Source organism: Oncorhynchus kisutch, linkage group LG12 (genome assembly GCF_002021735.2).
Source record: "Oncorhynchus kisutch isolate 150728-3 linkage group LG12, Okis_V2, whole genome shotgun sequence".
NCBI lineage: Eukaryota > Metazoa > Chordata > Actinopteri > Salmoniformes > Salmonidae > Oncorhynchus > Oncorhynchus kisutch.
The window spans coordinates 18,853,017-18,866,065 of record NC_034185.2 but is presented as its reverse complement, the minus strand read 5'-3'; the positions used below and the strand labels follow the sequence as shown (position 1 = coordinate 18,866,065).

At 43.6% G+C, this 13,049-nt stretch overlaps 1 protein-coding gene across 2 annotated transcripts in view; it reads right to left on the bottom strand.

Annotated features, from left to right (window-relative positions):
* LOC109901348 (CASP8-associated protein 2) overlaps positions 1–13,049 on the bottom strand; it is a 31,946-nt gene that overhangs the window by 8,105 nt on the left and 10,792 nt on the right. The window contains exons 8-9 of one of the 2 annotated variants that reach the window (XM_020497381.2): positions 4,241–7,103; positions 3,228–3,327 (exon numbers count right to left, since the gene is read on the bottom strand). In XM_020497381.2, coding sequence (XP_020352970.2) covers positions 3,228–3,327; positions 4,241–7,103 — 2,963 coding nt within the window. Of the gene's footprint in view, positions 1–3,227; positions 3,328–4,240; positions 8,002–13,049 lie in introns of those variants that run through there. The other variant, XM_031837056.1, reaches the window with a different exon arrangement.

The window sequence follows — 13,049 nt, the reverse complement described above, 5'->3', positions numbered from 1 at the left end:
AGAAAATGACGATACATGAAATAACTTAATAAATACAAAACAACAAACGGAACGTGAAACCTTGCAGACTGACAGCTCTGGCTGCTTCATGCAGACTGACAGCTCTGACTGCTCCATGCAGACTGGCAGCTCCTTGCAGACTGACAGCTCCTTGCAGACTGGCGGCTCCTTGCAGACTGACAGCACCCTGCAGACTGACAGCTCCTTGCAGACTGACAGCTCCCTGCAGACTGGCAGCTCCTTGCAGACTGGCAGCTCCTTGCAGACTGACATCTCTGGCTGCTTCATGCAGACTGACAGCTCTGACTGCTCCATGCAGGCTGACAGCTCCTTGCAGACTGGCAACTCCTTGCAGACTGGCAGCTCCTTGCAGACTGACAGCTCCCTGCAGACTGGCAGCTCCTTGCAGACTGACAGCTCTGACTGCTCCATGCAGGCTGACAGCTCCTTGCAGACTGGCAGCTCCTTGCAGACTGACAGCTCCTTGCAGACTGACAGCTCTGACTGCTCCATGCAGGCTGACAGCACCCTGCAGACTGGCAGCTCAGGCTGCTTCAAACAGGCAGGAGGCTCCGGCAGCGCTGTAGAGAAGAAAGGCTCTGATAGCGCTGAACAGGCGGGAGACTCTGACAGCGCAGGAGAGGAGGAAAACGCTGGCTGCGCTGAACAGGCGGGAGACTCCGACAGCGCAGGAGGGAAGGAAGGCTCTGGCTGTGCTGAACAGGCGGGAGACTCCGACAGAGCAGGAGAGGCGAGGCGCACTGTAGGCCTGATGCGTGGTGCGGGCACTGGTGATACTGGAGCGAGGACACGCACAGGAAGCCTGGTGCGGGGAGCTGCTACCGGAGGACTGGTGTGTGGAGGTGGCACAGGATGTGCAAGGCTAGGGATGTGCACAGGAGGCCTGGTGCGTGAGGCTGGCACCAACTTCACCAGCCGACTAACACGCACCTCAGGACGAGTATGGAGCGCTAACTCAAGTGCCATCAAATCCCCGACACGATCCGTTGGACGAATATGATATCTATAGCACCAAGCTAGCAACTCCCTCATTACTCTCCACTCCACTTTCCCCATTAACTCCTTCACAGTCTCTGCTTCGCTCACCTCTAACACCGGCTCTGGTTCTGGTCTCCTCCTTGGCTCCTCACGATAAACAAGGAGAGTTGGCTCAGGTCCATCTCCTGACTCAGCCACTCTCCCTCTGAGCCCCCCCCCCCCAATACATTTTTTGGGGTGACTCTCGGGTTTCGCTCTGCTCCGCCGTGTTTTCCTTTTCGACTCCATTCACCTATAGCCTTCTTCGCACTGCTCAAGCGAATCCCATGCAGGCTCCTGCACTCTCTCCTTTCGCTGCTCCTGCCGTCGCTGCCTGTTACCACGCTGCTCGGTCCGTGTGTGGTGGGTGATTCTTCCTGTCTCTGTGTAGTTTCACCAGATAGGCTGTAATTAGGTTTCACGTTCCGTTTGTTGTTTTTGTATTTATTAGTTTTCATGTATCGTCACCATTTCCTCATTAAAGATCATGATTAACCACCACGCTGCATTTCGGTCCGACTCTCTCTCAACAAACGAAGAACGCCGTTACAAAAATGTAATATTTTTTTGCTCAGATAGTGAAAAAAACGAACAAAAAAAAGTTGCTCGGTGTAGGCAAGGCCATAAGCAAATAGGTAAACTGGGATATGACTAAAGAGTTAATCAGGGTGATTTTTCCACAAATAGACAGGTATTTTCATTTCCACAGTAGCAAAATCATATATATTTTTGCTAACTTTAAATTAAAATGTATGGGAGTGAGATCATTGAATACTGAGTACGCCCACATATTTTCATACAATGTAATACTTTAAAAAAAATGTTTTTACCTCCTGTTGTTTCAGGAAGTTACATATATGACCTTCCACCCCCACCTGGGATATGGAAGCCTGCTGAAACGTAAATAAATATCACCTGGAAGCAGGAGCAACAGTATGAGGCATTTTCCTTTCTGTTTTCCATGAGTTTGCCTACAACTCCAGCACCTGCGGAAAGTACCTGGATGTGCGCATGTTCTTCAGCTTTAGTACACTTCACTGTCAGACCATTTTATTGGTAAACTACCCGGTAATGTAAAAGTTGTATTCTTTAGTGATCCAATACGTAATATAGTACATTTTTTGTAATTTCGTTATAATCCAGAGAGGTTAGAAAAAGTATCTGGATCCTCTATGAGGCTGTGGAGAGATCCAGCTTGTGGATTTAAACGAAAACATGAATCATCAGGGTACAATGACACCTTTGTTTTTAGGCCCTTGATATTCTTGTTGGATCTGACTTTAATAGCTAACATTTCAATGGCCATAATAAATAGATATGGCGATAGTGGACAACCTTTATTTAATCCCATTGACAGTTTAATAATTTCTGAGAAGTAGACATTATTTACTATTTTACACCTAGGGTTACCATCCATACACAACCGTTCAAAAGTTTGGGGTCACTTAGAAATGTCTGTTTTTGAAAGAAAAGCTCCTTTACACTCAACATTGTGAGTGTAAAGACCAATACACTCAACATTGTGAGAGGATAGCTCCTCCAATGATCCACCAACCAAAGGTATTACGGTTACCATTTCACACCAGATCGTTCAACATACTTGGACTATCACAGAGAAGTGGTAAGTGTGTTGATATCATCTGTTAAATGGCAATATGTTAGAAATTATGATTGAATAATGTCCTGGATGTAAATTTGACCAGGGCATCAGGGTTTCAAAGGTGGGTCAAGACAAATCATGAAAAGCAACCTCTTCTGTTCCTGAGACAGAGCACCAACGCATCACACTCAAGTGAGGAAATAACTATTGTTCAACTATGCAACTATTGAAAATAACATTGCATGATGATGCATAAGGTTTAATCTTATAAGCATTTGTAAGTGCATTTATAAATGGTTAATAGCTGGAGGTAAATATTTGCTCACTAATTGGCAAACACTGACCAGTTAGTTATTGCACTATTTTGACCAATATGATATCACTGTTTATTAACTGCTTATAATGAATTTACAAATTATTCAAAATGGTTAATAGTGTGATTATAACCCATTTATAAACCCTTTACAAATGGAACCTTATTGTAAAGGGTTACCCAGAATTGACATCAATGCTCAGCATTAACTACTAGTATATTATATTAAAAACATAGAATGCCATTACTATCACAAGTAAATTAGTAAAGACATACTTGAGCGGGTGTCTTGTTCAATTTCTCTGAAAGGGCAGAGAAAGTATCTGGAGAGGAACCTTTCATCTTCAGTGCGAGGAGAATATCTCGGTCTTCATCCCTTCAAGAAAAACTATTATTTTAGTGCCAATCATGACACTTGACAGAGACTCTCCAACAGCTAACATACAAATGGCACATAATAAAAAGGCATGTATTTAAAACTTCACTAGGGTAGGGGGCAGCATTCGGAATTTTGGATGAAAAGCGTGTCACAATTAAACTGCCTACTACTCAGGCCCAGAAGCTAGGATATGCATATAATTAGTAGATTTGGATAGAAAACGCTAAAGTTTCCAAAACTGTTAAAATAATGTCTGTGAGTATAACAGAACTGATATGGTAGGCGAAAACCTGGAAGTAGTATTATTTTGAAAGGCTGTTTTTCCATTGAAAGCCTATCCACCATACAGACTTAGGACCCAGTTCACTATCTCTATGGCTTCCTCAACATGTGACCAGTCTGTAGGCATTGCTTCAGGCTTTTACTCTGAAAAATGAGGGACAGTGGAAATTCCCAGACATGAACCAAGCACGTGATCGGGAGCGTGCATTTATTGTTTACCTTTTCCATTGATGAAGATTTTGTCCGGTTGAAATATTATTGATTATTTATGACAAAAACAACTTGAGGATTGATTTTAAAAATCATTTGACATGTTTCTACTATCTTTTATTGTACTTTTTTAAAAACATTGCGTCTTGGTGTTAAGAGCGCCCATTGTGCCTTTGGATTTCTGAACTAAACGCACCAACAAAACCGAGGTATTTGTCTAACATGGAGACCTGGGAGTGCCACCAGATGAAGATCATCAAAGGTAAGTGATTAAAATTAATGCTATTTCTGACTTTTGTGACACTCTCCTTGGCTGGAAAATGGCTGTATGGTTTTCTGTGACTAGGCGCTGACCTAACATGCACCCTGCAATTTCACTGGCTCCCACTTGTACCAGATAGGTTAAAGACCAACTCACCTTGTCCACGTCACCATCACTTCACCCTTTTTTACTATGATATTCTTGGCAGACAGGCTGTTGGGTGATGGGGTAGATTGGGGTGGAGTAATGACTTCACTTCTCTCCCTCTTGGAGCTTCCAGTCCCCTTTCCTTTGGGACTTTTTGAGGACTTCTTTTTATGCATGCTCCTCTCTGGGATCACCTCCTTTTTAGCCCGCTTTGCTTTAGTTTCCACATGGTGCTTTGTGCGCTTTTTCCCGGTCTTATCCTTGCTGTGGTCTCTCTCTGGTGTGTCTTCTATGATGGTGAGGCATGGCGAAGATAACAGCATCTGCGCTTCGGTGCTTGTGGAAAGGCTGGAAAGGTAGAAAGGAGGACTGGCCTCTGAAAAAGGGGATTTTGAAGGAGTTTTTTCTGGGGGCTGATCTTCGTCTTTAACATGTTTTTCTTGTCCTGGTGGTGTTTGAGGGCTCTCAGCGCCCCCAGGATTGATGTCTGCACTTGTGGGGCTGATACCTGGGTTGGTAGAAATGACTTCTGGGCTTGTGAAGTTGACACATGGGTAGGCACAGTTATTTTCTGGGTTGGTGGCATTATTTCCTGGGTAGGTAGAATTGACACTGCCTGGGCTTGAAGAGTTGACTCCTTGGCTTGAGTTGATTCCTAGGTTGGTGTAGTTGACCACTTGTTTGGTGGAATTGATGTCTGGACTTAAAGAATTCACTACTAGGCTTGATGAATTAATTCCTAAGCTTGTGGAGTTGACACTGCCTGGGCTTGAGAAGTTATTTCCTTGGTAGGTAGAGTTGACACTGCCTGGGCTTGAGGAGTTATTTCCTTTGTAGGTAGAGTTGACACTGCCTGGGCTTGAGGAGTTGACCCCCGAGTTGGTGGAGTTGGTGTTTGCATGCCGTATCCTCACAATGAAATGATCATTTGACTTCTCCATCACTACTGCCTGCATGGGCAAGTGAGGCTTGAAGTGAAACAAGGGGTTAACAGGAGCCTCCCTGGTCCTGCCACCACCACTTGATGCACCGCTGGAGTTGTCCGTGTCCAGGGCAAGGTGAATGTCCTGCTCTGTAGCGTCTTCCCCATCCATAAGAGCATCCTCACTGAAGTGTGCACTGATGACACTGTCCGGAGCAGACATGGGCTCCCCGCTGGCTGGGTGCAAAAAGCTGAGGTGATTGTCAGACTTGAGAGGTGAGGGAATTGTGAGAGACCCAGACAGATCTTCTGACAAGATGGAATATGATCTATGCGAGAACACACTGGACTGTGGTGTCCTTCTGCTTTCTGGTAGGCCGGAGGGCACCTCTAACATGCAACTCTCATCCAACAAAGATGGATTTAATGGAATTTGGACTTTTGAATTTGGAGAGGAAAACTTGATAGGTGAAATAGCTGACCATGTGGCAATGAGTTTAGAGGGAGTACCAACTTTACTTGGGGTACCAACGCCTAGGAAACGCTCCCTTTCTTTCAGAGGAGTACCAAGGGACCAGCCATGATTGTCCCCAGCTGAGACACTCGTTTCTAGCAGATCAGACCCTTGTAAGAGACACTTGAAGATCTCTCCCATCTGAGAGTCCGTTACCAGGTTGAACGTTAGGCTGGAGGCTTGCTGTTCTGTGAGGATTTCAAAGTCAGGCTTGTCATGGAGTGAGCCATTTTGAGACAGCCGGCGAACATAGGTTGCTGTTCTCTCAGCAGATGAAGAGCTGTTTGATGGTAAGATCTCTACCACGTGTTGCAAAGGAGGTTGGATAACAGGAGGATCTGAGGTTTGAGGCACCGATTCCATATCCTCTTCGAAGGACATTTTAATATTTTTGCCTCTTCCAAGACCTGTTTTGCAAGGGGGGACAGTCCGAGACCTGGTTCTTTTCATGCTGGTTTCAACACACTCAGTGAATTCATTTTGCAGTCTTTTTGGTGCAGAAGTTCTGGTTATGGTCACTCCCTGCTGCATTTTAAGTTCAGCGGCCACAGATGGCTTGGGGGACTTCACAGGCAGCTTGCGTACACCCTTTCCTGAGAGACTGTCTCTTTTTTCTGCTCCTGCCGACTGGCTTCCGTTTGAGGATTTGCAAACACTTCTCAGTGCAGTTTGAATCTCCTTGAATAAGAAGTCTAACTGCACATCCACGAATTCCCACAGTTTCAACTTCATATTAAGTGGTTCTTGGTCAAAGATGCGGTTGACAATGCCATTATTTGATAACTTACTCAAAACAGAAATGATGATGTTCTTCAGTTTGACTTTGAGGTAATCTTCTTGGCTGCATAGTTTAGTAAAGCTTACACTATCAACAAAGTCTGTAAAAGAGGGAAAAAAGGACATGTCCATAACACCGCAGAAGGTTTTCTTAGGGAATGTTGAATGAAGCTTCATGTACTTTTTTCTGCACTCATAGCGAATCTTTGCAAGCATGGCCATAACCTCCTCCACGGTAGACAAGGCAGCATTGGGTAAAGGAGGTTGAACAGTTTTGTAGCGGGTTTTATTTGATGTGGGGCTTCCAAATGGTGAAGTCAAGGTTTTACTTCCGAGTTTAAAATTCTGTTGTGAAACTAAACTATTTTCTTTGACCGGCTTCTTTGAAAGTCTAGGGGATGACTTGAGAGTTGGTTGATTTTTATTCGTTCTTGTGGGCCGAACCGTCATGGGTGGAGAACTTGGCATGGCTGGAGTTTCTTCCTCTTCACTTTCACTAACAATTTCACCCTCTTCCAGTTCCTCAAGGCTGGAAGGATGGACAGATGTCTCATCCACATCTCGTTGTGCAGCATGTGTGACAGAGCAGCCAGGATTGTTGTTCTCCTGATTCACTTCCGACTTCTTTGAATTGGAATCTCCAGTAGCACTGGGAAAATCTGGTCAAATACAATACATTGATTAGCTAATTAAAAGCATACCATGTCTACATAGTAGTCAGTTTCATGGAGTTAAAGCAGTTGATTAGCATGTGTATACCTATTAAACCCACTCAAATCTAAGTTTAGACATGTACTGCCCTAATTGTTATAAGTGAATATAAAATGAAAGATTAATCTCTCATGTGAAGTTCAATCGTATCCACAGAGATCAAATGTGGACTTAGGCTTTTGCTCTTGCCAACCAGTACACATCTGATTTAACTAATCATAGACTTAAATCATGATGTTAAATCAGGTGTGTTATTGCTTGGTTAGAACACAATCCTGCACCCACACCAGTCCTCTGTTGATAAGAAGCCTCGCAACATAGACCACAACACACACAATTCAATGAATTATCTGAAAGCCGATTCACATTTGCTGTACTGCTATTCTTGTTAATTAGTTTGAAGACATTTGAAATGTCCATCTACTGTGTATTAAATAAGGTTCAGGTGGTGGACCAACAAACAGAATTACCTGGATGAATGACAACAATATGACAATACCCTCACCTAAAAGTGCATAAGTAGTCACCCAATAGTCATCTTCTTGTCCCTCAATTGTTTGCATTTTTGTCCACCACTTGTAGGTGTTATCTCTCTGATATCACTCAACCCTGATCTTGTTCTTCTCTCTCTGCATCAACAACTACCTGTCCACTCCAAACATCTTGGGAGAGAGGATAAAGGTCTCTAATTGTTTGTAATCTTGGTAAAGGCAACATGGTGAACCCATAAAACGCATAACTGTAGTTAAATCAACCCAAAATGATTTATAAGAAAATTACTTAACGTCTTAAAGTAATGATACAGTGGGGCAAAAAAGTATTTAGTCAGCCAGCAATTGTGCAAGTTATCCCACTTAAAAAGTGTACTTTTTATCATAGGTACACTTCAACTATGACAGACAAAATACATTTTAAAAAATCCAGAAAATCACATTGTAGGAGTTTTTATGAATTTATTTGCAAATTATGGTGGAAAATATTTGGTCACCAACAAGCAAGATTTCTGGCTCTCACAGACCTGTAACTTCTTCTTTGAGGCTCCTCTGTCCTCCACTCGTTACCTGTATTAATGGCACCTGTTTGAACTTGTTATCAGTATAAAAGACACCTGTCCACAACCTCAAACAGTCACACTCCAAACTCCACTATGGCCAAGACCAAAGAGCTGTCAAAGGACACCAGAAACAAAATTGTAGACCTGCACCAGGCTGGGAAGACTGAATCTGCAATAGGTAAGCAGCTTGGTTTGAAGAAATCAACTGTGGGAGCAATTATTAGGAAATGGAAGACATACAAGACCACTGATAACCTCCCTCGATCTGGGGCTCCACGCAAGATCTCACCCCAGAACCACACGGGGGGGGACCTAGTGAATGACCTGCAGAGAGCTGGGACCAAAGTAACAAAGCTTACCATCAGTAACACACTACACCGCCAGGGACTCAAATCCTGCAGTGCCAGATGAGTCCCCCTGCTCAAGCCAGTACATGTCCAGGCCCATCTGATGTTTGCTAGAGAGCATTTGGATGATCCAGAAGAAGATTGGGAGAATGTCATATGGTCAGATGTAACCAAAATATAACTTTTTGGTAAAAACTCAACTCGTCATGTTTGGAGGACAAAGAATGCTGAGTTGCATCCAAAGAACACCATACCTACCTTGAAGCATGGGGGTGGAAACATCATGCTTTGAGGCTGTTTTTCTGCAAAGGGACCAGGACGACTGATCAGTGTAAAGGAAAGAATGAATGGGGCCATGTATCGTTAGATTTTGAGTGAAAACCTCCTTCCATCAGCAAGGGCATTGAAGATGAAACGTGGCTGGGTCTTCCAGCATGACAATGATCCCAAACACACCGCTCGGGCAACGAAGGACTGGCTTCGTAAGAAGCATTTCAAGGTCCTGGAGTGGCCTAGCCAGTCTCCAGATCTCAACCCCATAGAAAATCTTTGGAGGGAGTTGAAAGTCCGTGTTGCCCAGCAACAGCCCCAAAACATCACTGCTCTAGAGGAGATCTGCATGGAGGAATGGGCCAAAATACCAGCAAGTGTGTGTGAAAACCTTGTGAAGACTTACAGACGTTTGACTTCTGTCATTGCCAACAAAGGGTATATAACAAAGTATTGAGATAAACTTTTGTTATTGACCAAATACTTATTTTACACCATAATTTGCAAATAAATTCATTAAAAATTCTACAATGTGATTTTCTGGATTTTTACCCCTCATTTTGTCTGTCATAGTTGAAGTGTACCTATGATGAAAATTACAGGCCTCATCTTTTTAAGTGGGAGAACTTGCACAATTGGTGGCTGACTAAATACTTTTTTGCCCCACTGTGTGTGTGTGTGTGTGTTTGTGTGTGTACACACACACACACACACACACACACCTTTTTACTGTTGTATTATTTCTTTACTTACCTATTGTCCACCCAATACCTTTTCTGCACTATTGGTTAGAGCCTGTAAGTAAGCATTTCACTGTAAGGTCTACAACAGTTGTATTCGGCGCAAGTGACAAATCAACTTTGATTTGATGGACTGTCATTTCTATTGGCTTATTTGAGCTTTTCTTGCCATAATATGGATTTGGTCTTCACACAAATAGGGCTACCTTCTGTATACCAACCAGGACCATGTCACAACACACAGGATTGGCTCAAATCGCATTAAGGAAAAAAAATAAAGAAAAAAAACATTGAATAAGTAGGTGTGTCCAATTTTTTTACTGGTACTGTGTCATGTACAGTTGAAGTCGGAAGTTTACATACACCTTAGCCAAATACATTTAAACTCAGTTTTTCAGAAATTCCTGGCATTTAATCCTAGTAAACATTCCCCGTCTTAGGCCAGTTAGGATCACCACTTTATTTTATGAATGTGAAATGTCAAGAAAATAGTAGAGAGAATGATTTATTTCAGCTTTTGTTTCTTTCATCACATTCCCAGTGGGTCAGAAGTTTACATACACTCAATTAGTATTTGGTAGCATTGCCTTTAAATTGTTTAACTAGAGTCAAACGTTTCGGGTAGCCTTCCACAAGCTTCTCACAATAAGTTGGGTAAATTTTGGCCCATTCCTCCTGACAGAGCTGGTGTAACTGAGTCAGGTTTGTAGGCCTCCTTGCTCACACACACTTTTTCAGTTCTGCTCACAATTCCAGTAGGTCAGAAGATTACATACACCAAGTTGACTGTGCCTTTAAACCGCTTGGAAAATTCCAGAAAATGATGTAATTAATTTAGAAGCTTCTGATAGGCTAATGGACATCATTTTTTATTTATTTTATTTTATTTTACATTTATTTAACCAGGTAGGCAAGTTGAGAGCAAGTTGTCATTTACAATTGCGACCTGGCCAAGATAAAGCAAAGTAGTTCGACAGATACGACACAGAGTTACACATGGAGTAAAACAAACATACAGTCAATAATACAGTATAAACAAGTCTATATACAATGTGAGCAAATTAGGTGAGAAGGGAGGTAAAGACAAAAAAGGCCATGGTGGCAAAGTAAATACAATATAGCAAGTAAAACACTGGAATGGTAGTTTTGCAATGGAAGAATGTGCAAAGTAGAAATAAAAATAATGGGGTGCAAAGGAGCAAAATAAATAAATAAACAAATACAGTTGGAAAAGAGGTAGTTGTTTGGGCTAAATTATAGGTGGGCTATGTACAGGTGCAGTAATCTGTGAGCTGCTCTGACAGTTGGTGCTTAAAGCTAGTGAGGGAGATAAGTGTTTCCAGTTTCAGAGATTTTTGTAGTTCGTTCCAGTCATTGGCAGCAGAGAACTGGAAGGAGAGGCGGCCAAAGAAAGAATTGGTTTTGGGGGTGACTAGAGAGATATACCTGCTGGAGCGTGTGCTACAGGTGGGAGATGCTATGGTGACCAGCGAGCTGAGATAAGGGGGGACTTTACCTAGCAGGGTCTTGTAGATGACATGGAGCCAGTGGGTTTGGCGACGAGTATGAAGCGAGGGCCAGCCAACGAGAGCGTACAGGTCGCAATGGTGGGTAGTATATGGGGCTTTGGTGATAAAACGGATTGCACTGTGATAGACTGCATCCAATTTGTTGAGTAGGGTATTGGAGGCTATTTTGTAAATGACATCGCCAAAGTCGAGGATTGGTAGGATGGTCAGTTTTACAAGGGTATGTTTGGCAGCATGAGTGAAGGATGCTTTGTTGCGAAATAGGAAGCCGATTCTAGATTTAACTTTGGATTGGAGATGTTTGATATGGGTCTGAAAGGAGAGTTTACAGTCTAACCAGACACCTAAGTATTTGTAGTTGTCCACGTATTCTAAGTCAGAGCCGTCCAGAGTAGTGATGGTGGACAAGCGGGTAGGTGCAGGTAGCGATCGGTTGAAGAGCATGCATTTAGTTTTACTTGTATTTAAGAGCAATTGGAGGCCACGGAAGGAGAGTTGAATGGCATTGAAGCTTGCCTGGAGGGTTGTTAACACAGTGTCCAAAGAAGGGCCGGAAGTATACAGAATGGTGTCGTCTGCGTAGAGGTGGATCAGGGACTCACCAGCAGCAAGAGCGACCTCATTGATGTATACAGAGAAGAGAGTCGGTCCAAGAATTGAACCCTGTGGCACCCCCATAGAGACTGCCAGAGGTCCGGACAGCAGACCCTCCGATTTGACACACTGAACTCTATCAGAGAAGTAGTTGGTGAACCAGGCGAGGCAATCATTTGAGAAACCAAGGCTGTCGAGTCTGCCGATGAGGATGTGGTGATTGACAGAGTCGAAAGCCTTGGCCAGATCAATGAATACGGCTGCAGAGTAATGTTTCTTATCGATGGCGGTTAAGATATCGTTTAGGACCTTGAGCGTGGCTGAGGTGCACCCATGACCAGCTCTGAAACCAGATTGCATAGCAAAGAAGGTATGGTGAGATTCGAAATGGTCGGTTATCTGTTTGTTGACTTGGCTTTCGAAGACCTTAGAAAGGCACGGTAGGATAGATATAGGTCTGTAGCAGTTTGGGTCAAGAGTGTCCCCCCCTTTGAAGAGGGGGATGACCGCAGCTGCTTTCCAATCTTTGGGAATCTCAGACGACACGAAAGAGAGGTTGAACAGGCTAGTAATAGGGGTGGCAACAATTTCGGCAGATCATTTTAGAAAGAAAGGGTCCAGATTGTCTAGCCCGGCTGATTTGTAGGGGTCCAGATTTTGCAGCTCTTTCAGAACATCAGTTGAATGGATTTGGGAGAAGGAGAAATGGGGAAGGCTTGGGCGAGTTGCTGTTGGGGGTGCAGTGCTGTTGTCCGGGGTAGGAGTAGCCAGGTGGAAAGCATGGCCAGCCGTAGAAAAATGCTTATTGAAATTCTCAATTATGGTGGATTTATCAGTGGTGACAGTGTTTCCTATCTTCAGTGCAGTGGGCAGCTGGGAGGAGGTGTTCTTATTCTCCATGGACTTTACAGTGTCCCAGAACTTTTTTGAGTTAGTGTTGCAGGAAGCAAATTTCTGCTTGAAAAAGCTAGCCTTGGCTTTTCTAACTGCCTGTGTATAATGGTTTCTAGCTTCCCTGAACAGCTGCATATCACGGGGGCTGTTCGATGCTAATGCAGAACGCCATAGGATGTTTTTGTGTTGGTTAAGGGCAGTCAGGTCTGGGGAGAACCAAGGGCTATATCTGTTCCTGGTTCTAAATTTCTTGAATGGGGCATGTTTATTTAAGATGGTTAGGAAGGCATTTAAAAAAAATATCCAGGCATCCTCTACTGACGGGATGAGATCAATATCCTTCCAGGATACCCCGGCCATGTCGATTAGAAAGGCCTGCTCGCAGAAGTGTTTCAGGGAGCGTTTTACAGTGATGAGTGGAGGTCGTTTGACCGCTGACCCATTACGGATGCAGGCAATGAGGCAG